The sequence below is a fragment of the Ornithorhynchus anatinus genome, chromosome 4 (genome assembly GCF_004115215.2).
Source record: "Ornithorhynchus anatinus isolate Pmale09 chromosome 4, mOrnAna1.pri.v4, whole genome shotgun sequence".
Lineage (NCBI taxonomy): Eukaryota > Metazoa > Chordata > Mammalia > Monotremata > Ornithorhynchidae > Ornithorhynchus > Ornithorhynchus anatinus.
Genome location: NC_041731.1, coordinates 81,341,982 through 81,368,197, shown reverse-complemented (window position 1 = coordinate 81,368,197; position 26,216 = coordinate 81,341,982). Strand labels below are relative to the sequence as shown.

Below are 26,216 nucleotides of genomic sequence, written 5' to 3'. Positions count from 1 at the left end.
ATTCACCTATTTATTTTATAACTCTTTCAATTTCTGTATTGTTCTCTCACCATATTAACCCCCTTTGTCATGTGCATTGGTTTTCATTGATGGGATATCCTTGTTTATTTTCCTTCTACCTAGTTTTTTCCAGCCTCATTGTCTTTACAAAGTGGCTGATTTTTCCATCTGGGAGCCGTTACAATGTTTCCTATTCTTTTGGTAGATCTGTCCTTTTTCTGTTTTAACATCATATGATCTCAATGACCCTTCCTGCCTAACAACACCCTCACCCTTCCCATGTTTACCACTGAACCATCCAACTTCACCACCCTTCTTTGGTTTCCAAAGGTCCAAGATAAGGTGCCTTATTAGTGAATGTTTGTGATCCCATGAACAACAACAAGGAAGAAGCTCGTGAAGACACTGATGGGCTGAGAGAGGTGATTGCTGGTCTGTGGGGGCGGAGCATGGAGGGAGGCATGGTCTTCTCTACCTCCTCTACCCAGTAACGGGCCTGGACCCATCAATGACTGCCGTGTAGAGCCACAGCTGCGATGCCTAAGGCAGATAAAAGGCGCTCATTTTGAAGTGTGAGGAAGAACCTGGTGCAGAGGCATGTAGGGGAGAAGCAAGCATTCAGGAAAGAAGCATGCAGAGAGCAAACACTGAAGGGAGCAGCACTTGGAAGCAGAGAAGAAGCATCGGTGAACAGGCTCTTTTGACCAGTAGACTGGTGTTGGACCCTCGGTAGAGTGGAATGAGTGAGAGTGTGCATGTGTCACTCTCTTGTGTGTCAGAAAAGCTAAGTAAAAACTTTCACAGTAACATTGGTGGTTGGTGATGTGGTTTGGCTATGTGTCACTGAGATTTCCCCGATCCAGGAAAGTCTTGGTTAACAAGCCGAGGGGGCTTGTGACAATTATTATTGTATTTGTTAAGGACTTACTATATATCGAATATTGTTTTAAGTGCTGAGGCAGATGGACATCAATCAGAATGGCCACAGTTCCTGTCCCACATGGGATTCACAGTCTAAGTGTTCACTGGGTAATACTATTACTATTGCTAATAGCAATAAAAACAATAATTGTGGTATTTGTTAAGCACTTACTATGCAGCAGGCACTGTTCTAAGTGCTATGGTGAAGATGAACAGATTGGTTTGGTCACAGTCCCTTTCCCACATGGGGCTCCCACTCTTAATCCCTATTTTCCAGATGAAGTAATTGAGGCACAGAGGAGTAAAGTGACTTGTACAAGGTCACACAGTAGACACGAGGCAGAGCTAGGATTAGAACCCAGGTCTTTCTGGATCCTAGGCCTATGCTTTATCCACTATGTCATGATTCCTTTCGGTACACTGTACACTCTGCTGTTAAGATGACTGTGGTCGAAGATGGCAGATCCCACACAGTAGGAGAATATGTACCTTTATCCCTTTCTCTCTCATTCCCCTTCTCTGCCTCTTCCCTTTTATTTTTCTCTCTCCATGTCATCTCATCTGCTACCTTAGCAATCATGTGCATAGCCGTTAATTTGTTTATCCTTTATTAAATATCTCCCTTTTTATCATCTGTAGTAGAAGCATTTATTGAATGCCCACTTTAATAAAATACACTATTACGTTGATGTGCTTTTTGAATCTGTGCCCTTATTCTTATACCTATTTTAATGTTTTGCAATTTGTGTCTGTCTATCTCTCTCATTAAGCTCTTTGAGGGCAGGGACTCTTAGCTTTTTCTTGAGGAACAGCATGGCGTAGTGGACAGTACGGGGCTGGGAGTCGAAAACTTTGTATCTATTTCCTTATCTGTAAAATGGACATTCAATACTTGTTCTTCCTCCATCTCTAGACTGTGAGCCCCATGTGGGTCAGGAACTGTTAAAGTTGATTGTTAGTATATATGCCAATGTTTAGTACAGTCCTAGGCAAGTAGTAAGCATTTAGCAAATGTTACAATAATCCTTGAATATTATGGGCCAGGTGTCTCTCTTTCCAGTATGGGACCCTAGAGGCAGCTGGAAGCTTTTGGAGGCTAAGTCAGAAGGACTTGCTTTCTACTCCCGGCTCCACCACTTGTTTGCTGTAGGACCTTGGGTAAGACACTTAACTTCTCTGTGCCTTAGTGACCTCATCTGCAAAATGGAGATTAAGATTATGAGCATCATGTGGGACATGAACTGTGTCCAACCTGATTAGCTTGTATCTACCCCAGTGCTTATTATAGTTCCTGACACACAGTAAGCATTTAACAAATGTCATTAAAATAATAAGTGATATTTTTAAGTGCCTGCTACATGCTAAACAACCTGGTACACACTAAACAATATACTATGTGGTGGGAGAGAGAGGTAATCAGATCTCACATGGGGCTCACAGTCCAAGTAGAAGGGAACAGAGCTGTCGATGATGATGGCATTTAAGTGCTTAGTATATGCCAAACACTGTTCTAAGGGCTAGGGTAGATACAAGGTCATCAAGTTGTCCCACATGGGGCTCACAGTCTCAGTCCCCATTTAACAGCTGAGGTAACTGAGGCATGGAGAAGTTAAATAACTTGCCCAAAGTCATATAGCTGATGAGTGGTGGGACCAGGATTAGAATCCATGGCCACTGACTCCCAAGCCCGTGATCTTTCCACTAAGCCATGCTGCTTCTCTGAGTCCTCATTTTGCAGATGAGGTGACTGAGGCCCAGAGAAGTTAAATGACTTGTTTAACACAGCAGACAAGTAGTGGAGCCAGTTTTAGACCCCAGGTCCTCTGACTCCCAGGCCCAGTCTCTTTCCATTATGTCATGCTGCTTCTCTATATTATATTCATGTCGATGATGAATATAATATACACCAAGTCTGCATCATTTTATCTTATGTTCCTCTGTTATAAAGCATCCTCCTCTAAACTGCAGTCTGCTTGAGGGTAGAGAAATTGTCCACCAACTCTCTTATATTGTACTATCCCAAGCACTTTGCACACAGGGAGCACACAATAAATACAACTGATTGATTAATGGATCGATTCCTAACTCTGTTGTATTGTACTCTCTCAAGCACTTGCTAAAGTGCTCTGCACACAAAGTGCTCAATAAATACAACTGATTAGTTGATTAATGGATCCTGAAGACCAGGAAATCATCCACCAAATGTTGTAAATGAGCCAAATGGACTAGGTTCTTCATTTGGTTTGCAAGCTGAAATCTTGACCTTCCTATCTTTATTAGGGTCCTAGTAGCTTCTGCTGAATCATAAGGTATCTAGGTTGCCCCTGTGGCTCTCTACTTTCCCTGATGGGGTTGGGAGTGAGGGAGGGAAAACAGGTGGAATGTTGCTATGATTTGGCACATAAACCCATCCATTTAGGGACCAGAGCTCCTTTGGGCTACCAACATAATTTGACCCAATTCTCAACTTGTCCTCCTTTGGTCTTGTCCACCTAGTCCCTAAAAAGAAAGCAGTGTTCCCTAGTGGGAAGATCCTGGGCATCATAAGACCTGGTTCTAATAAGTACCTCAATTATTATTATTAAGTGCATACTATGTACCAAACACTCTTCTAAGTACTGAGTTAGAAACAAGTTAATCAGGTTGGAATCAGTAATACCAGCTTTACCACTTGCCTGTTGTGTGACCTGGGGCTTCACTTCAGTTCTCTTCTCTGTGTCTTGGTTTCCTCACCTATGAAATTGGGTATTTGACACCTGTTCTCTCTCCCACTTATATTGTGAGTCCCATGTGTGTCAGGAATTGTATCCAACCTGATTTTTCTGTATTTACCCCAGTACTTAGCGCAGTGCTTGGCACATGGTAAGCTCTTAAAATATTCATATATTCACTCAATCATATTTATTGAGCATTTACTGTTTCCAGAGCACTGTACTAAGCACTTGGGAGAGTACGATACAACAATGAACAGATACATTCCCTGCCCACAGTGAGCTTACAGGCTAGAGCGAGGAGACAGACATTAATATAAATAAATGAGAGATATATACATAAGTGCTCTGGGACTGGGAAGGGGGAAGATCAAAGGGTGCAAGTCAGGGTGATGCAAAAGGGAGTGGGAGAAGAGGAAAGGGGGGTGGCTCAGTGGAAAGAGCCCAGGCTTTGGAGTCAGAGGTCATGGATTCGAATCCCGGCTCTGCCACTTGTCAGCTGTGTGACTGTGGGCAAGTCACTTCACTTCTCTGGGCCTCAGTTACCTCATCTGTAAAATGGGGATTAAGACTGTGAGCCCCACATGGGACAACCTGATTCCCCTGTATCTCCCCCAGCGCTTAGAACAGTGCTCTACACATAGTAAGTGCTTAACAAATACCAACATTATTATTATTATTATTATTAATCAGGATATGGGGGAAACAGTCATTAATATAAATAAAAGAAATTATGGATATGTACTTAAAGTGTGGTGGTGCTGAGAGAGGGGTGAATAAAGGGAACAAATGCAAGTGCCATGGTAAGGCAGAAGGGAGTAGGAGAAGAGGAAATGAGGGCTCATTCACAAGGAAGGCCTCTTGGAGGAGATGTGCCTTCATTGTGGCCTTGGAAGATAGAATTGATGCACTTTGAAACTGGTGCTGCATATTTCCAAATTGGGCCCATTTCCTATTTGGGTTAATCTGGGTTCAGAGTGCAAAAGAACACTTAGCACCCCTGAATTCCCAGAGCACCCCCATTTATGGGAGATCAGAGTTCAATGGACATTGTTCTAGATACTCTCACAAGTCTTTGCCTGTGTTACTAAGCTTTGTCCCATTTCAGATCTATTTGGGAAGGTTTTCCGCAGTACTTGAAAAACAGGAAATTGGCATCGAGACACAGCAAAAATCAAAGTGAGCGTGGAAAATCCCTCCTCTTTGGCCTCACAATGCAGAAAAGGTAGGAAATTTATTAAAATTAACTCTTCGTTCTTGAGGCTCAGCGCCAACAGCCCCTAGAAAGGAAAGGAATCCCAAAGATCTCTGGGGAAGTCTCAATCAGAGAAGGAAATGGAGAATGTAGGACAGCAGTTCAGAATGACCACGGGGATATGACAGGCTTGATCCCTCGTCTACCTAGGGGACATTTATCTAGTTGACCTTCATTTTTGAAGATGACTTGGAATCTGAGGTCCTATTCATGGGACAATACATTGAAAAGTTAACTTTCCATGAGAATCATAATTCCTCTCTAACTCCTTTCACCCAGATCAATACAAAATGCTTTTCGCAGGAAACATTATCCTTGCTCTTTGCTACACTTCCATTACTCAGACTCTGAGCCTCTTGTGGGAGAGGGACTGTGTCCATCCTGGTTACTCTCAGGAAGCAGCACGGCCTAGTGAATAGAGCATGGGCCTGGAAGTCAGAGGACCTGCGTTCTAATTCTGGCTCCACCACTTGTCTGCTTTGTGACCTTGGATAAGTCACAACTTCTCTGAGCCTCTTCCCTCATCTGCAAAATGGGGATTCAATACCTGTCTTCCCTCATACTTTGAGACCCATGTAGGAATTGATTACCTTGTATCTACTCCAGCACTTAAAACAGTGTTTGACATATAATAATAATAGTAATAATAATAATGGTATTTAAGTGCTTATTTTGTGCCAGGCACTGTACTTACTGTTGGGGTGAATACAAGCAAATCAGGTTGGACTCAGTCCTTGTCCTAAGTGGGGTTCACAATCTCAATCCCCATTTTTCAGATGAGGTAACTGAGGCCCAGAGAAGTGAAGTGACTTGCCTAAGCTTACACAGCAGACAAGTGGTGGAGCAGGGATTAGAACCCATGACCTTCCGACTCCCAGACCCGTGCTGTATCCACTATGCCATGCTGCTTCTCAAGCACTTAATAAGTACTTAAATACTCCAGTGCTTAGTTCAGTGCTTTGCACATAGTAAGCACTAAACAAGTGCCATCTTTCTTCTGTCTCTGCTTGCATCACTTCTCCCACATTGCCCTAACTGCAGGTGTAGCTTTGGTCTGTCTCGTCCTGTGTATTCTTTTTTTCCTGCTTGTCAGCTCCCTATTCCCACAGCAATGCTCCTCTACCAAGACTGCTGTGTTTGCTTTAAAGTCCCAACTTGCTGATTCTGTTTTCAACCACTTACAGATATCTGGGCCAGGAAGGGAAGCAGCATGGCCTAGTGGAAAAGTCACCAGAAAAGATTCAGGGGCTCTGGGTTCTAACCCCAGATCTGTCACCTGTCTGCTATATGATCTTGGGCAAGTCACTTAACCTGTCTGTGGCTCAGTTCTCCTATTCCCCTCTTACTTACACTGTGAGCCCCATGTGGGACAGGGACTGTGTCCAACTTAACTTGAATCCACCACAGTGTTTGACACAGAGTAAATACTTAAGAAATACCATTAAAAATGAGAATGAAACATCTCTTAATCCCTCCCCCATTAGACTGTATGCTTCATGTGGGACAAAAACAGTGTGCGATCTGCTACATTGCATCTTTTCTAGGACTTGATACAGCCCTTGGCGCTAAGCATTAAGAAATGCCACAACTAATATTATTATAATTGTTATTTTTATCATTATTTGGTGCCATTCAGAGTTAGTTATGAAAATCACCAGACTTAGGTCTTAGTGGATCTCCCTTCTTGCCAGTGTTCTGGTTCTAGAAGGAAAATCCTCTAGCCTGAGGAGATTCTTTTCAGTGTTTTGGTATGGGCCAAGCCCACCATTTCCCAATGTGTAATACATAATTAAGTACTTCCCGTTGCTTTGAAGACCTCTGACTGATATGAAAGGCAGTGTGGCCTTGTGAAAAGAGCACAAGCCTGAGAATGCTGGCTTTGTCAATTGCTTTCTGGATGACTTTGATAAGTCCCTTCACTTCTCGCTATCTCAGTTTCCTCAACTGTAAAATGGGGCTTCAATACTGGTACTTAGACTGTGAACTTCATGTGGGACAGAGACTTTGTCCAACCTGATAAACTTGTATCTTACCCAGCACTTAGAATGGTATTTGACGTGTAGTAAGTGCTTAACAAATACAAAAGAAAGAGATATGAACTTAAGGGGGTTGCCTGATCACCAGTTATTTGTTTCATTTTAAACCCAAGAAAAGAATGGATCTAGGCAATAGAGATGGCACACAGATGTTGCGGGCTGGTATTGTGCCTGTTTATTGTGCTCTCCCAAACATGTAATACAGTGCTCTGCACACAGTAGGTACTCAATAAATACCACTGAATGAAAGAGGCAAGTGGACCTAAATGGTCATACATTAGGTAAAAGAGTGGGAGAGAAGATGTGAATGATACAAGCCCAAGTTGGGAATTAATCACCCTAAATACTTGAAGGAATAATGACATTATCATCATCATTTATTGCGTCTTTATCTTGGGCAGTGGCAGGAGCAGGATGCTCAGCCTGGCCTGGATTGGCTTGGGGCCAACTGGACTTGAGTAAGTATGGCCCAAGGCAAGCCTCACTCATCAGTCAACCAATCAAGCAATCAAAGGTATTTATAAAGCATTTACTATGTGCAGAGCACTGTCAGATAGTTGTATCGATCAATCAATACCAACTCTGTTACACTGTACTCTCTTCAGGTTCAGTACAGTGTTCTGCACAGAATATGCCCTCAACAGATACCACTGATGATGATGACTGATGCAGAGCACTGTTCTAAGCATGTGGGAAAGCTCAATAAAACTAGTAAACACAATCGATACTGTCCAGGAGTTTATAATTAAGTTGGGGAGAGAAACCCTAGAATCTATTTATAGGAAGAAGTTAGAAAAGGGGAAAATGTATATGAGTTGGTGCTTAAGTAATGTTGTATGTAAGATATGTACAAAAGCAGCGTGGCGCAGTGGAAAGAGCACGGGCTTTGGAGTCAGGGCTCATGAGTTCGAATCCCAGCTCTGCCACTTGTCAGCTGTGTGACTGTGGGCAAGTCACTTAACTTCTCTGTGCCTCAGTTCCCTCATCTGTAAAATGGGGATTAAGACTGTGAGCCCCACGTGGGACAACCTGATTCCCCTGTGTTTACCCCAGCGCTTAGAACAGTGCTCTGCACATAGTAAGCGCTTAACAAATACCAACATTAACAAAAGCACTGTTTTTATTATATTTTAAGTGCTTATTATATGTCAAATACTGCTCTAAGCATTTGTGTAGACACAAGTTAATCAGACTGGACACAATCCCTGTACGATTTGGAGCTCCCAGTCAAATGGTGTGAACAGATACTGAATCCCCATTCTGCAGATGAGGAAACTGAGGCCCAGAAAAGTGAAATGACTTACGTAAGGTTACACAACAGGCAAAATGGGGAGCTAGATAAGAACCCAGGCCCTCTGAGTCCCAGACCCTTGCTTTTTCCTCTAGGTCATGCTGTTTCCCCATGGCACGAAGTGCTATCTGCAAGTGCCATGGGAAAGGAGGGTTAGAGTATTTCAGTGCTTAGGAGATGCAAAAATGTTGAAGTGGCATTTGGAGAGATATAAACTGGGATGATTAACAATTAATTGGCAAAGGCCTGGAGGACATATGATTTCAGAAATAGGTTTGAAGATGGGAGAGAGCTGCAGGTTATGAAGAAGAAGAAGAAGTTCCAGGCAGGGGAAGAGAGTGAGCAAGAGGTTAGCAGTAGGAGAGATGAAAATAAGACACAGTGAGTAGATTATTTTGAGAGGAATTCAAAGTGGCAGTTGAGGGGCAGTTGTGGAGAGAGAGCTGATTGAGTGCCTTACAGCCACTGGTCAGGATTCTCTGCTTGATGCGGAGAGGAACGCCGTACTATCTGTGGTATTTGAGAAGCAGGAAGACATATGCAGAATGACGATTGATCTGGACAGCAGAGTGAAGTATGGCCTAGATGGAGGAAAGTCTGGAGGCTAAAGAAGGAATAGGACAAGGGCCTGGATTAATGTGGTGGTGGTGGTTTGGATGGAGAGGAAAGTGTGGATCCTGGAAATCTTGGGGAAAAAAATACCACAGAATTGGATTACAAACTGAATATCAGGTCCCTAAGAGAGAAGAGCCAAGGAAGTGCTGAGACTGTGGATTTCAGAGATGGGAAAGATGGCGGTGGTGTCCGCTGTGATGAGAAAGTTAGATGGAAGAGAGGATTTAGGAGTGAAGATTAAGAATCGTTGGAATAATCATGTTTATTGAGCTCCTGTAACTACACTAGCATTATGCTAATTATAAGTGGTATTTATTAAGCGCTTCTCCTTTGCCAATAATAATAACTGTTGTATTCATTAAGCACTTACTATCTGTCAAGCACTATACTAAGTGCTGGATACAAGGTAATCAAGTCCCACCTGGGGCTCACAGTCTAAGTAGGGGATATTGAATCCCCATTATGCAGGCAAGGGAACTAAGATACAGAAAAGTTAAGAGACTTGCCCAAGGTCACACAGCAGAGAAGTGGTACACTAGGATCAGGATCCAGGGCCTCTTGACTCTCATGCCTGTGCTCTTTTCATTAGGCAACACTGCTTCTCAAGGAGTTCCGCTAGGCCACTAGGCTGCCAGAAAGAGTCGACACTCTAAAATCTCCTCCCCAGAAGCTGTCGACTCCCTGGATCACATGCTTGAACAAGGATAAATACCCTTGACTCTGATACCTTTCCACCTCCCACCCTGATACTGGATCAGGGAATTGTGTATGGATGTTGCCATGCTGTCACTGGGTGCTCATATGTGACTCTGGTTGTCATTTGTCTTGTTTTATACTGGAGAATCTGGTTTTCATCTGGTCCTTCCCTTGGGTATAAAAAGTAACACCTGTTGCTTCTTTGCCTGGTATTTTCATTTTAATTGCCTAGACTTTCTCTGCCTCAGTTTCTCTTGATGAATTCTACAGCTCAGAAAATGGCTTCTTTGAGTAGAGCACTGTACTTAGTGATTAGGAGAGTACTATACAACAGAGCCAGCAGACACGTTCCATGCCCACAGGGAGCTTACAGTCTAGAGGTGAAGACAGACACTAATATAAACAAATGTATTATGGATATGTACATATGTTCTATGAGGCTGAGGGTGGGGTGAATATCAAGTGTGTAAAAGGTTCAGATCTAAGTGTGTAGGTGAAACAGAATGGAGAGGGAGTTGGGGAAACGAGGGATAAATAGGAGAAGGCCTCTTTGGAGGAGGTGTGATTTTAATATTGCTTTGAAGGTGGGGAGAGTGGAAGTCTGGTGTATATAGGTAGGGAGGGGAGTTTTAGGCCAGAGAGAGGATGTGGGGAAGGAGTTGGTGACAAGATAGATATCAAAATACGGTGAGCAAGCTAACATTAGAGGAGTGAGATATGTGGGCTGGGTTGTAGAAAGAAATCACTGAAGTAAGATGGGGTGAGCTGATTGAGTGGTTTAAAAGCAATGATAAGGAGTTCTTTTTTGACACCGAGGTGGAGGGGCAACCACTGGAGGTTCTTGAGTTCTTGAAGGGTGTGGAAATGCGGACTGAACATTATTTTAGAAAAATGGTCTGAGCAGCAGAGTGAATTATGGACTGGAGTGGACAGAGGTCGGAAGCAGGGAGGTCAGCGAGGAGTCTGATGCAGTAATCGAGAAGGGGTAGGATAAGTACTTGGATCAGGGCAGGAGCAGTTTGGATGGAGAGGAAAGGGTGGATTTTAGAGAAGCAGCATGGCCTAGAGGAAAGAGCATGGGTCTGGGAATCAGAGGACCAGAGTTCTGTTACCGGCTTTGCCATTTACCTGGTGAGCGACCTTGGGCAAGCCGCTTAACCTTTCTGTGCCTCAGCTCCCTCATCTGCAAAATGGGGATTCAATACCTGTGATCCCTCCTACTTAGACTGTGAGCCCCATATGGGACCTGATGATCCTGTATGTACCCCAGTGCTTAGTACAATGTTTGACAGATAGTAAGTGCTTAACAAAAACCACAATTGTTATTAACCACAATTATTTAGAACATTTTGAAGATAGAACTGACAGGATTTGGTGACAGATTGAATATGTGAGTTCATTCATTCATTGAATTGTATTTGTTGAGTGCTTACCATGTGCAGAGCACTGTACTAAGCTCTTGGGAAGTATAATTCAGCAACACAGACAATCCCTACCCACAACGGTCTCACAGTTTAGGAGGGAGGAGGCAGACATCAAAACAAGTAAGCAGGCATCAGTAGCATTATTATAAATAAAAAGAATTAGCGAGATGAGTCAAGGCTAATGCCAAGGTTACAGTGAGACAGGGAGGATAGTGGTATTGTCTACAGTGATGGGAAAGACATGGGGAGTACAGGGTTTGCACAAGCTTGTTGAGGGCTGGGAACGTGTCTAACCAACTTTTTTATATTATATTCTCCCAAGTTCTTGGTAGAGTGCTCTGCCACAGTAAGTGCTCAATAAACTGTAAGCCCATCAATGGGCAGGGACTGTGTCTATCTGTTGCAGATTTGTACATTCCAAGCACTTAGGACAGTGCTCTGCACATAGTAAGTGCTCAATAAGTACTATTAAATGAATGAATGCATGAATAAATACCATTTATTGATAGATTGATGAAGAGCTCTGTTTTAGACATGTTGACTTTGAGTTGTCAGTGGGTAGAGAAATCCTGAAGGCAGGAGGAAATGAAAGACTTCATCTGTGTGAAGATGGCAGTTAAAACCATGGGAGAGAGTGAGTTCTCCAAAGGAGTGGGTGTAAAATATTGGCTGGAACATTTACACTGAGTGACAGAACTACATGTTTCCTGTTTAGAGTTAAAGAAAATTGGACTCCAGTCTGCCAGGAAAATGTCAGAAACACTCGGAATTACAGCATGTGAACCTGTGTTACTTTGAACGAGCTCACTGTATGTTTCTAATAAAAATATACATCACAGGTTGCTTCAAACCCATTGTCAAACATAGTTAAGGACACAGACCTTTTCAGAGATCCTGTGGATGCTAAATGGAACAATAAAATATATGTCAGTGTGGGAGTTTATCTTGGGCCATTTTGCCTCTGGACTTAATATCTCTAGGGGGGTTATTTAAAGTGATGTAATATGTGCTTTTTCTTCCCTTCTCCTGGCCTCTGGCAAGCAATTGATTAATCAATGGTATTTACTCAGTACTTGGTGTTTGCAGAGCACTGTACTGAGTGCTTGGGAGACTATAATGCAACAGAGTAGGTAGACATGTTTCCTACCCACCAGGGGTTTACAGTCTGGAGGGAGAGAGAGAGACATTAAAATAAATTACAGATATATTCATAAATGCTGTGGGGCTGAGGGTGCAGTGAATAGTATATGCTTGAAAGGTACAAATCCAAATGGAGTGTGACACAGAAGGGAGAGAGAGTAGGGGAAATGAAGGCTTAGTCAGGGAAGGCCTCTTGGAGGAGATGTGATTTTAATAAGACTTTGAAGGTGGGGAAACTGGCCTTTGGGAGATGGAGGAGGGAGTTTTCCGGGCCAGAGGTAGGATGTGGGTAAGGACGGCAAGATAGGCAAGATCAAAGTATGGTGAGTAGGTTGGTGTTAGAGGAGTGAAGTGAGCTGCCTGCATCGTAGTAGGAAATTATCAAGGTAAGATAGGAGGGGGCAAGGTGATTGACTACTTTAAAGTTAATGGTAAGAACTTTCTGTTCAATGCAGAGGTGGCTAGGCAACCACTGGAGGTTCATGAGTAGTAGGGAGACTGGACTGTGCATTTTTGTAGAATGCAGCAGAGTGAAGTATGGACTGGCGGGGACAGAGATAGGTAGCCGGGAAGTCAACAAAGGAATCTTGATGCAGTAGTCAGGGTGGGACATAAGTGGTTGGATCAACAAAATAGTTTGGATGGAGAGGAAAGGGCAGATTTTAGTGATGTCATGAAGGTAGGCAACATCTTCCATTTGTCTGTTTCAGATGGCCTGGACAGAAGTAGTACCATTCATTTTCTCATATTGTTTCAAAATAGTTTTATTCTCATTACCAAGAATAGTGTTTGATTTTGTAAGGGAGAAAAAGAACAAAGGTGGGTAAATGCAGTCAAGTTGTGCTATTAACCACTGAGATTTGGGAGTGGAGCAATTCAGCAGAGCTGGGTTTATACTTTAGTTCCTATGCTACTATTGCCTTTTCCAAGGCTCTTGGTCAAGTCACTGCTCTGGGCCTCACTGTACTATCTCCAAAGGGCACAACTTCTTGAGGGAGGGACAAAAGTTGATATGCTGTTCTATTGTATTAAAGCTCTCTATGGCTCTTCTTTGAAGATCACTACCCAGGTATTGTGGTTTAGTGGATAGAGCACGGGCCTGGAAGTCAGAAGGACCTGGATTCTAATCCCAGCTCCGCCACATTTCTGTTGGGTGACCTTAAATGAGTCACTTAACTTCTTTGTGCCTCAGTTACCTCATCTGTAAATGGGATTAAGAGTGTGGGCCCTATGTGGGACAAGAACTGTGTCAAAAACTGATCAATTTGTTTCTACTCCAGTACTTAGAACAGTGTTTGGCTCTTAGTAAGTGCTTAACAAGTACTGTAATAATACTAATTATTATATGATTACTAGTATTATTAAGTATAATCATGATGAAAATGATGAAAATTCATTTTCACTGATTAAAAAATATGGAGTTATTATCTCCCTGTGTTGCTTTGTGGTCTAAAGGAGCACATTCTTGGAGGGAGGGCTTTCCATCCTTTGGACCAAAGGTGAGGTTCTGTGAGAAGTTCCCTTCGGACTGCTTTCTCAAACCCCATTTACTCCCACCCTTTGACATCATTCCAATCCTGGGTTTCAGCAGGACCCTACAGACCCCGGGTTAGTCATAAGTGAATACGGTGTCCCGATACGGTTCTGACAACCAAGTTGATCCCCAGGTATCCGAACCAAAAGACCATGTTGGGGAAGGTGAAATGTCTCTTCTTGGGTGGGAGGTCCTCACCCCTGATTTTGCTTGGGGAACTTGACGATTTGCTTGTGGAATCCAATACAATGAGGACGGCATAAAATAACCAGACTGGGGATATCAATATTTATTGAAATACTGAAAAAAAAATCCATCGGTGTTGAGAAACTCCTGGCAAGAAGTGACATGACAATATGTATTTCACTGATACAGTAAGAGAACTTCAACAAGTAACTAACTGCACACTCTAACGTTGCATGGATTCAAATCCAAGGCAGCTGCAGAACATCTGTAATACAAATATTCAGACATTACAGATTGTCTGTTTACAAACATGGAACAACTATAATAAACCAGCCAAAGCCAAAACCTTTGTATTTTACTCTTTTACTAACACATCCTGTAATCGATAAGGCAATAATAAGTAAATGTCCAGTTACAAAGTGGTTAACAATTAACATTAGAGAAATTGAGTTTGCAAACCTGGGGCAAGCCAGAGGGGTTCTTGGAACCGCAGATACTAGATAATTTCCATCCTGGTTCTGAACCTGCAAGAACATCGTTGTGGATGCAGATGTTCACTAGGGTTTGTCTTTCAGACCCTCTTTCCTCATTTCCTCTTTACTGAGATCATGGCTCTCCATGTAGAGTTAACAAGACATGACTATTTGATTTTTTTTTTTAAGCTGTGATATTCAGTGAGGCTCACTGGATTTTTTTTTCCATTAAAAAATATTCAGAACTTACAGAATGTAATGTGTTTGCTTGAAATGTCAAAAAAGAAAAGACTTCTCTACCCATATCGTGCAGTCATCTTCTGACCACTTTCCTGCCTTTTGGTAACACCTCTGCTCCCCTGGGCCACCCAGAAGACACGGAGCTGGGCTGCAAAGCAGGTGACATATTCACCCATTACTGATCTACTAGTTTGGACAATCTGATGGAATCCTTTTTTTTTTCTTTCTTTCTTTTGAACAGGAAAATGCTAGCGGCTTGGTGTGACACTGGGGACACACGACAAAGAGCGGCAGGAGCTAAGCTTAGCTAGGTTTGTACCCTACACTCGGACAGCGTATTAGAGCTGGTTAATACAGGCGATAAAATAATCTCTTTTGTACTACTACAGAAGTACTAATTGATGTCTTTGGTATACAATGTACAATGCTTGGAAAAGAATTTAAGATATGAGTGCCCCTTGTTAAGTTCACTTGAAACAGAGGAAGCTACAAGTCACATCATTTACAATAGATTTTAAATAAACTACATTAAGGATCAAGGATTTACAGACATTTAATCAAGTGAATGATTTGAATTCATAAAGACCCTTGTATGTCCCTGAACTATGTTCCACTAACTTGAAAACATGCTACAGTAAACACATATATTTGGCTTCTTCATTCTGGCTATATCTTATACAAAGGTGAAACCAAGGAACAATAAATTAGCATCATAATTGTCTACAGTTGAAACTATGATATACAATATAAATAAACTATTCAAAAGCCAGCATTCTTTATGAAAAAAAAATTAAGGGACTAGGAGTTTTTACAGTTTCTACAAGTGATTGTGCAGCCAATAATCTCAAAAAAAATTAAAGTCTAAATGAGATTCCCTTTTTGATTTTAGTGTCTCACGACATACAGTAATTAAGTACTGGTAAAATAATTACCAATCAGAAAGCAACATTAAGGAAATCACTGCTTTGCAATTTGTCGTATCACAGTCTTTCCCCACAGGACCTAAAGAATGTAAACACTAGGTTTTAATTGAATTTAAAGCATCAATACTTTATTCTAAATGGATGTTGTTCCACACCTGCACAGTTACCTTTTAGGAAAGTGAAATAAGGCAAGACTTTCATAACTGTGCATTATAATGTTAATAATAATACTGATATCTTCGTTTGGAAAGGGATTTTTGGAATTGTTTGTTCTCCAGTATTTGTTCTGCAGCAGACTTTGGTCTACTTAGAAGTGGCAGTATCCCTCTTCTTTTTCCTTTGCAAAGACTTTAGTTACTGAACTTTATTTTTCTTTTCCTGGACAAATGGTAAGTGCCCCTTCTTTGCCATGGGTTTTTACCATGTGTGATGACTGAAGCCACAAAGCTCTTTGATATCAGTCAGCTTTGCCTGCTTTCACATGCTGTAATGTTGACTGGAAGGATTTAGAAATGAGATGATCTGAATTTACAGAAAAACTTTATTTTCAACTGTACCACAGACACGATGTTAGACGACCAATTTTCTGCTGCCCTCACAGGCCTTTCAGCAAGAATAAGAGAACGATCGAAATAATGGCAGCTTACGGCTGTACCTAAGACATCGGACAAGAAATCAGATCAAATTGGGGTGAAGCGTTGGAGCAGCTGCCCCAGATGTTTGAGGCCTCACCCCTTAATGATGCTCCCGGAGACCAGAAGGGGGATACTGCCCGGTTTCAACAATGTGAACATGTGACAAAGCAAACTCTAGACCACATTAAGAATGGCGAACTAACTTAAGGACGGACTGTTCTTTTCACCAATTGGCAGGCTTCGGACCCAGACCTCGAGAAGGTGGCCCAACCTGGGTCTTCCTTTCCGATTCCTGCATAGAGACCCCAGCCGTGATCATAGGAGAGTAGGTGTTGGCTTCTTGGAAGGAGAGTTCCGACTCTATCGTAGGAGTGGCTTGCATCCTTGCAATTTGTCTTCACTCCCTCTAGCAATGAAGGAATCTAGCGCGTGCAGATTTCCTTCTCTGCCAGCTTAATATCACAGACCAGTTTGTTCCTAAGTTTCTTCATCGTGGAGATCAGTTTAAATATACAAGAATTGTTCGGTCCTTCCTTGCTGCCCCAGCGATGGTATGCCCCTCCCCCCTCCCCCCCCGCAACGAGCACATTCCATCCCATCGCAAGGTCCCATGTGGATTCATTGGGGATTGATTCACAGTTTGCAATACAAATACCCTGATACATCACTTACTGACTATTAAGTATTGGATTATTCTACCACTTTTCAATGTCTTAAAACCAAGTTTTTCATCCGCGTTGCTTGGAGCAATCAGAGTATGACTTTCCTTCTTCCTCCCTCCCTTCCTCTCTCCCCGTCTTTCTTTCTCTTTTGAAAGCAGAAGCGCTGAGAGGACGCAGGATTTTATGCCCTCTTGGCGTGCAGCATTTCGATGAGCAGATTATTACAGGGCACATCCCCGTTCAGGTGTTTGTAGTAGAGGTATTCTTCGGCCTGCATGCTGATGGCCCGGATCTCTGGGAGCCGAAGGAGCAACTGCCCAAACTTGTCTGTCTGCTGGGGGTAGTTGCACATTATGTAATCCAGCAAAGCAGCATTCACTTGCTCCTGCACCCCTTCCACCAGCTGGAAGTTCTCAAGGTTTTTGACATCTGGATGTAAAACAACAAAAACAACAACAAAGAGAATGAAAAAAACCCAACATTTCAGTGGCATTTTAAATCCTGTTTACAACCACGGCATGCTCGCTTAATGGCTGAGTTTTCCCTCCCACCGGAAGCACCCTTGGCAGGTTGCTGAACATTCAGGAACCCCCCTCATCAAGTTTCCTGGGAAAATGATCACAAAAGAGCTCTTAGCTGAGCGTCTGGTTGAAATTTTGCATACACTTCAAATCAATTAGACGCCGATGGATTTTGACCAAGGTCAACTCTTTTTGTATCGTACCGAAGGAAAGGTTGAGGATTCTGAAAGTAGAAGACCATAATATATTGCCAGCAAATGAGTCCCCAGAGAAAGACATATCTTAACCCAGTATATTACACAATTCATATAATTCTGTATTAATTTTTCTGACCCAAGGTGAAATCTGTGTCCAGGGTATGATGTAGTTAATTCTAATAAAAAGTGACAGGGTTCTTGTTTCTGTTTGACATTTTCTAAATGATTCTGAAAGCCTTTGACTTGTCTGGCCTATGCTAATGAACCATCTGGTACACTCCAGTGGCTGCCAAAATAATCTTTGCTACTAGCAACTCTCTAAAATATATATCTCAGTGACTAATGATCTTTAGAAAATGAAAGCCTTGTCCGTTAGGCAAAAATACAAGACAGCGTACTGCCCTTTAACCTGACTGTAGATCTGAATTCTGACACTTTGATTTCTTGTTCCTTGGGTTCAACTCTGTCATATTTGAATGGTGGTTCTGGGTGGTTCACTAGGCTACAACTGGTGACAGTCGATATTTCTGCGATTTCTTTAGCATCAAAATAAAAGGGATAAGAACACAACCCATCTCTCCCATGAAAAGTTGCTTCTGTGGTTCATAAAAATTGCAATACTTGCTTTTGTATGAGTATAGTTCATTGGAGGCTAAGCCTGAGCAGCACAGTCATTTGTATTAGAAAAAGAAATGCAGGTTTTCTTTTGTTTCAACCGCACAAAACAAATGTGAAAGAGAAAGGCTATAGGTGACCTGAGGAAAGCCACTAATGTGATGTTGTAGTTGAAAGTCTAACTAAAGTCTAGAAACTCAGTTAATGGACCCTGAAGAATTGACCTCATACAGTTTTTGGAATTATTATTATTATTATTAATAATCATATTTATTGAGTGCTTTCTGCAAGCAAAGCACCGTACTAAGCACTTGGGAGAGTAAAATATAACATCAGGCACATTCCCTGCCCACAACGAGCTCACAATCTAGAGGGCATCATTAACTATATGCCTTTATATTTTTAAGTTTGTTCATCCATAGCATCCATTACGTGGTTGAAAAACAGTTGCGGTAGTCAGTCCTGAATGATTGGCGTGTTTACATTTTGGTTCATAACCTTATATTAACAAGTCCTCTTCCTCCCTCCCCTCCCACTTCCCTCAACACCAAATTAAAAAATGGTGAGGAACTGAGTATCGAAAGAAACAAACACGTGAAATGTTCAATAGTATTTACTGAGCGCTTACTATGTGCACAGCACTGTACTAAGCGCTTGGAATGAACAAGTCGGCAACAGATAGACAGTCCCTGCCGTTTGACGGGCTTACAGTCTAATCAGGGGAGACGGACAGACGAGAACAATGGCAATAAATGTGAGACTCAGATTCCACATTTATTTAGAAGGGTGTAAGAAAATCAAATATGTTTTCCCAAGTGCATTAATGGCATTCCAGCAACCACATTATGCGCCCCATTCAGTACTGGACTCCTCATCTGGAGATCTTAAAAATATGTGGTCAAGTCCTTCATTTCATGAAAAGGCCTAGACCTTGGATTATTTCTTGGCAAGTGGGTGAAGAGCATTTCCTTTCTCTACTAGAGGTCCTGGGTTCATACCCTAGATGAGCCCCTAAAGGTCACCAATGATCTCCTCTTGCCAAAACAACATTCTCTGCTCCATTCTAATCCTTCTAGACTTCTCAGCTGCTTTCCACATCATGAACCAGCCCCTCTCCTGGAAACATTATCCAACCTTGGCTTCACTGACACTGTCCTTTCCTGGTTCTCCTCCTATCTCTCTGGCTGCTCATTCACAGCCTCTTTTGAGGGCTCCTCTTCTACCTCCTACCCCCTCAAGGTTTGCTTCTTGGCCCCCTTCTCTTCTTCATCTACACCCACTCCTTTGGAAAACTCATTCACTCTCATGGCTTTCAATTACCATCTCTATGTGGATGCTTCCCAAATTCCTATCGTCCCGACTCACTTCCTTTGCTCTATCCCCCGTCCCTGCCCCACAGCACTTGTACATATCTATATATGTACATATCTATAATTCTATTTATTTACATTAATACCAGTTTACTTGTTTTGATGTGTATATGTCTATAATTCTATTTATTTATATTGATGCTACTGATGCCTGTTTAGCTGTTTTGATGTCTGCCTACCCTCTTCTAGATTGTTAGCTTGTTATGGGCAGGGATTGTCTCTCTGTATTGCTGAATTGCACTTTCCAAGCACTTAGTACAGTGCTCTACTCACAGTAAGCGCTCAATAAATATGGCTGAGTGAATGAATGTATCTATATCTCCAATCCTGATATCTCTCTTATTCTGCTGTCTCTCGTTTTTCCTCCTGCTTTCAAGACATCTCTACTTGGACATCCCGCCGACACCTCAAACGTAACATGTCCAAAACAGAACTCCTCATCACCAACCCAAATCTTGCCCTCCCCATGACTTTCCTGTCACCATAGACAGCACCACCACCCTCCCTGTCTTACACATCCATAATCTTGGTGTTATCCTCAATTCATCTCTCTCTTTCAACCCATTATTCAACCCAGATCTTGTTGATTCAACCTTCACAACATTGCTAAATTCCACCTTTTTCTCTCCATCTTAACTGCTACCACATTAATACAAGCACTTTTCCTATCCTGCCTTTATTACTAGATGCAGCGTGGCTCAGTGGAAAGAGCCTGGGCTTAGGAGTCAGAGGTCATGGGTTTGAATCCCGGCTCTGCCACTTGTCAGCTGTGTGACCTTGTGCAAGTCTCTTAACTTCTCCGTGCCTCAGTTACCTCATCTGTAAAATGGGGATTAACTGTGAGCCTCACGTGGGACAACCTGATTACCCTGTATCTACCCCAGCACTTAGAACAGTGCTCTGCACATAATAAGTGCTTAACAAATACCAACATTATTATTATTATTACTACATCAGCCTCCTTGCTGACCTCCCTGCCTCATGTCTTTCCCCATTACAGTCCATGCTTCACTCCGCTGCTAGGCTTATGCACTTGTCAGCTGTGTGACCTTGTGCAAGTCTCTTAACTTCTCCGTGCCTCAGTTACCTCATCTGTAAAATGGGGATTAACTGTGAGCCTCACGTGGGACAACCTGATTACCCTGTATCTACCCCAGCACTTAGAACAGTGCTCTGCACATAATAAGTGCTTAACAAATACCAACATTATTATTATTATTACTACATCAGCCTCCTTGCTGACCTCCCTGCCTCATGTCTTTCCCCATTACAGTCCATGCTTCACTCCGCTGCTAGGCTTATGTTTCTACAAAAACATTCAGTCCATGTTTCCCCACTCCTCAAGAACTTGTGGTGGTTGCCCATCCACCACCACATCAAACTGAAACTCGTTATCATTGGCTTTGAAGCACTCCATCCCCTTGCCCTTCCCTGCCTAACCTCAATGCTTTCCTTCTACAACCCAACCTGCACACTTCAATCCTTTAATGCCAACCTATTACACCTCGATATCATCTATTATGCTTCCAACCTCTCACCCATAGACTATCACTCTGTCCATATTCAAAGCCTTATTGAAGGCACATTTCTCCCAAGAAGGCTTCTCCAACTAAGCCCTCATTTCCACTTCTCCCACTCCCTTCTGCATCCCCCTTGTACTTGGATTTGCACCTTACATTCATCCATTCCTCAGCCAAATGACACATATGTACATCACAGTAATTTATTTATATCAACGTCTGTCTCTCCCTCTAGACATTGTAAGCTTCTTGTGGGCAGGGAACGTATCTACCAAATCTGTTACATTGTACTCTCCCAACTCCTTGGTACAGTGCTCTGCACATAGTAAGCGTCAATAAATGCTACTGATTGTTGGATTCTCTTAGACCCTGAAGTCGCAATCATATGCCAGTCTGAAGACTGCACACCTTCTCACTTTTTCCAAACACATGCCAATCCTTTACCATTCTTATGACCAGACATACAGGGTGAATTTGTAGGGACTTACTTTCAGTCCAAAATGCACCTTGAGAAAGGTGGGAGTTGCTAATGAAAACGTAAAATCAAAATGTTGCAACAGGCGTTAAACATTACTCCTCAATTAGCCTCATTACCATGCAGTATAATCGGCTTTTGTTCCAAGTAAATGTTCCTTTCTTGATAGTGAAAATTCTTTTAACTTATTTTATGGCAAAGCATCAAATACATTTTCATCCTGTCATTATCCAATAGTGCATTTTTCCAGGACAGATTTTGTTGTTTGGGGCTGATGAAAGCCTTTGTATTTGAGAATGAATCACACTGCATTTAGTTTTTCTGGGTAAGAAAGGGATTGTGAGTGCACTTTTTCCAGGGTTTGTCTACCAGAGGATGCCAAAGCCAAGTTCTCTTATGTTTAGCTCTCCTGCTCTCCTGTTCCTGCCCAGACAGGGGGTATTTCGAGGGCAGGTTGCTGAGTGCAGAAAAGAGGTTTTAAAAATCTGGCATAGTTTCTGCAACCATCCTCTGGCCCTTGCCCTTCTTTCTCTGGCCCCTCCCCTTCACTCTCTCACCTGTCTTCCTAACCTCAGGAATGGGCAGCTGCCTTGGAATGTCTGTGGGAATTTGTCAGATGACACAGTCTGTGTCAGGTAGCCCTACAGTCCAATAAAAGGTACTTTAAAATAGGAAAATGTTACCCTGTGTTTCTGTTCCAATGAAAGACGTTCCCACAAGAAAGACAAAAACTAATGGCGGCTGAGGCGATTCTAAGGAAGGATGATGAGATTTCCCCAGGAGAAAACACAGGGTGAATGATCAGTCGCTTTTTTTGACGTAGCATTTGAAACAGGCTCTGTCTGATAAACATACTCGAAAGAACCTGCTTTGCATTTGGGACTTAATTATGCTAATCTTGAACCAAAAAACACACACATCTTAAATCCGGCTTTCGATTTTCCTAATGCCATTAGGCAAATGTTTACTTTTCACCTCAGACTGGGGTTCTCTGCATGAACACTCCCTTCAAAATGCCAGCGAATGTACTTTCTGGCATTTGATTACACACACCTGATCTCATTTTTGGTTTTTATTTAAAAACACAGATTCCGTAGAGCCTAAGATATCTGGCAATTTCCACCACAGTCGTCAGGAGCTGAATTCTCACAGTCTGCCAATGATGTTTGCCTAATGCATTTTTCAACTCGATTTAGTGCTTAGGTTGCAGCTGTGGTTGGCCCATTGCCAGTGATGATTGTTGCATGGGTAAATGGCCTACACAGCCATGACCACTGGGAACCCAGGGCTCTTAGATAAACAAGATAAAGAGAACTGGAGAGTTAGGGGGAGTTATTTAGATTTTTTAAAGTGGCATTTGTTAAGCACTTACTGTGTGCCAAGCACTGTACTAAGCACTGAAGTAGATAGAAGATAATTAGGTTACACACAGTTCCACATGGAGATCACAATCGTAATTCCCATTTTAAAGATGAGGTAACTGAGGTACTGAGAAGTCATGACTTGCCCAAGGTCACACAGCACACAAGTGGTGGATTTGGGATTAGAACCCAAGTCCTCTGACTCCTAGGCCCCTGCCCTTTCCGCTAGGCTAGGCTGCTTCTCAGATCTTTCAGTTCACCAAGGATGAGGAAGGGCTTTTTGACTGGAGTTGTTCACACAGGGAGTTTCACCATCACTTTTCTCAGTCTGTCATTTGGCAGAGGTCCGTCAAAACCGGGGATGGAATTGTAGCATTCACCAATTTCTGAAGTCTGGAAGGTCACTCCCATGGCTTCAACTAGCATCGCTATGCAGATGATCCCCAAATCTACATCTCTGGGCCTGATATCTTTCCTTCTCTGCAGTCTCACATTTCCCTCTGCCTTCACAGCATCTCTCCTTGGATGTCCCACTGACACTGCAAACTTAACATGTCTGAAACAGAACTCTTTATCTTTTCATAATAATTATAATGTTGGTATTTGTTAAGCGCTTACTATGTGCAGAGCATTGTTCTAAGTGCTGGGTTAGATTTACAGGGTAATCAGGTTGTCCCACGTGAGACTCACTGTCTTCATTCCCGTTTTACAGATGAGGTAACTGAGGCCCAGAGAAGTTAAGTGACTTGCCCACAGTCACACAGCTGACAAGTAGTGGAGCTGAGATTCGAACCCATGACCTCTGACTCCCGTGCCCGGGCTCTTTCCACTGAGCCACGCTGCTTCCCAATAAGCAGAATAAGTGGTAGAAGTTTCAATGGAGAGGAAAGGGCAACTTTTAGCGACATTCTGAAGGTTGAACTGATGGGATTTAATGACAGATTGAATATGTGGGTTGAATGAGAGGAATGAGTCAAGGATGCCAAGGTTATGGGCCTGTGAGATAGGAAGGATGGTGGTGCTATCAAGTGTGATGGGAAAGTCACGGGGAGAACAGGGTTTGGACAGGAGAAGCAGCGTGGCTCAGTGGAAAGAGCCTGGGCTTGGGAGTCAGAGGTCATGGGTTCGAATCCTGGCTCCACCACTTGTCAGCTGTGTGACTGTGGGCAAGTCACTTCACTTCTCTGGGCCTCATTGACCGCATCTGTAAAACGGGGATGAAGACTGTGAGTCTCACGTGGGACAATCTGATTACCCTGTATCTCCCCCAGCACTTAGAACAGTGCTCTGCACATAGTAAGCTCTTAACAAATACTAACATTATTATTATTTATTATTATTATTCTATCCTGCCTTGATTACTGTATCAGCCTCCTTGCTGACCTACCTGCCTCTTGTCTCTCCCTACTTCAGTCCATACTTCATTCTGCTTCCTGGGTCATTTTTCTACAAAAAGTCCATACTTCATTCTGCTTCCTGGGTCATTTTTCTACAAAAACATTCAGTCCATGTTTCCCCGCTCCACCAAAATCTTTAGTGGTTGCCCAATCGCTTCTGCATCAAACAGAAACTCATTGTCATCGGCTTTAAAGCGTTCAATCATGTTTCCCCTAACTATCTTACGTTGCTGCTTTCCTATTACAACTTAGCCCACATATTTCACTCCTCTAATGCCAACCAGCTCGTTGAAAACTTGATTTCATATCTCTTACTGCCGTCTACTTGACCATGTCCTGTTTCTGGATGGAATGCCTTCTCTCTTCATATTCAACAGACGATCACGTTCTCCCCTTTCAAAGTCTTAAGGAAGGCCTCCAAGAGGCCTTCCCTGACTAAGCCCTCATTTCCTCTTCTCCCACTCCCTTTTGCATTGTCCTAGCACTTCCATTTGCACCCTTTATTCACTCTTCCCTCAGCCCTACAACACTTGTAGGAGAAGCAGCGTGGCTAAGTGGAAAGAGCACGGGCTTTGGAGTCAGAGGTCATGGGTTCGAATCCCGGCTCTGCCACTTGTCAGCTGTGTGACTGTGGGCAAGTCACTTAACTTCTCTGTGCCTCAGTTATCTGTAAAATGGGGATTAAGACTGTGAGCCCCGAGTGGGACAACCTGATTCCCCTGTGCCTACCCCAGCGCTTAGAACAGTGCTCTGCACATAGTAAGTGCTTAACAAATACCAACATTATTATTAATTTATTTATATTAATGTCTGTCTCCCCCTCTAGACTGTAAGCTCAATGTGGGCAGCCAACATTTCTGCCAAGTCTATTACAGTGTATTCTCCCAACCATTTAGTTCAGTGCTCTCCACACAGTAAGTGCTCAATAAATATAATTGATTGATTGATTGATTGATTTAAGTGCATACCTCTGTATGTGTGGAGCAGGTATCTCTATACATGTCGGTGTCATGATGCATGTCAATGAAGGTGTATCACATTTAATGTCCAGGAGAGCCTGTTGCTATGTTTAATATAAGAGGAATCATTACTCTGCTCAGGCCAATGTAAAAATTAAACTGTATGTGTTAAATTATGTAATAGTAATGCTTTGAATTTGGGTAGTACTTTCATTTTCCAAAGTGCTTTCACATTACTTATCACAGTTACTTTTCTTGTCCAAGTTACTGGTCACTCAGTCTCCAGCAATATGAGCAGCTGGTTCTGGAAGGCGTTGATAGGCTGGTGACCCACAGGGATCCCTGACCTCATTTTCTGAGGTACAGAGGTCCATTTTAATGAGCTTGATACAGTAACAAGGACAGTAGTAGATGAAGCTATTTCCCTGAGTGGTGGTGATTTGGAAGTGGAGGGGAATGGTGGTTGGCTACTCAGAACTAAGTGGCCTAGTGACTCAGGAGTTTTCAGTCAGGACCCAGCAGGGAGGAGACAGCAGTGATTGATTCAATCATATTTATTGAGCACTTACTTTGTGCAGAGCACTGTACTAAGCACTTGGGAGAGTGAGACAGCTCTTAATGGTGCAAAAAGAGTCTGGGAGCCTTTGGGATCTCTGGATGTAGCAAGGTTAGGCTCTTTTCTACAGGTGCAGTGTGGGCCAAGCAGGCCATCACACTCCATCCAGGCCTCTTCATTGGGGCCCAGTGGTTCTAGGACATGGGGTCTCCTAACGAGAGTGTCCTTAGGATGCTCTCATTGAACTTGTCCCCCCCAACACAACTGTCCCAGGCCAAGTGGGTGCCCGGGCCTTACCTTTGACCTCTGTGTCCTGACTTTCCCCCGGTGGCAAAGGTGATCCTTCAGGGGACCGGTCCTGTCCTTCCCTCTGGTCCACATCTGCTTCAATGGCTCTGGCCACCCTGGCACTGCTAAGCCAGCAGTATGCACTTAGTACAGTGCTCGGCACAAAGTAAGTGCTCTATAAATACCACTGATGGACTGATTGATTGATTAGGGTC

The 26,216-nt window shown here is 42.8% G+C and overlaps 1 protein-coding gene and 1 long non-coding RNA gene across 3 annotated transcripts in view; one reads left to right on the top strand and one right to left on the bottom strand.

Moving 5' to 3' along the window:
- The first annotated feature begins 579 nt into the window (after positions 1–579).
- Positions 580–18,049, top strand: LOC120638344. Its single transcript, XR_005659958.1, has 4 exons — positions 580–686; positions 4,741–4,857; positions 14,764–14,833; positions 16,047–18,049. It is a non-coding gene; the product is annotated as an uncharacterized LOC120638344 (long non-coding RNA).
- NR5A2 (nuclear receptor subfamily 5 group A member 2) overlaps positions 13,898–26,216 on the bottom strand; it is a 163,078-nt gene continuing 150,759 nt past the window's right edge. For both annotated transcript variants that reach the window (XM_007663920.4, XM_029063619.1), the window contains exon 8: positions 13,898–17,171. In XM_007663920.4, the coding sequence (XP_007662110.2) occupies positions 16,924–17,171 (248 nt within the window). In that variant the 3' untranslated portion in view covers positions 13,898–16,923. The remainder of the gene's footprint in view (positions 17,172–26,216) is intronic.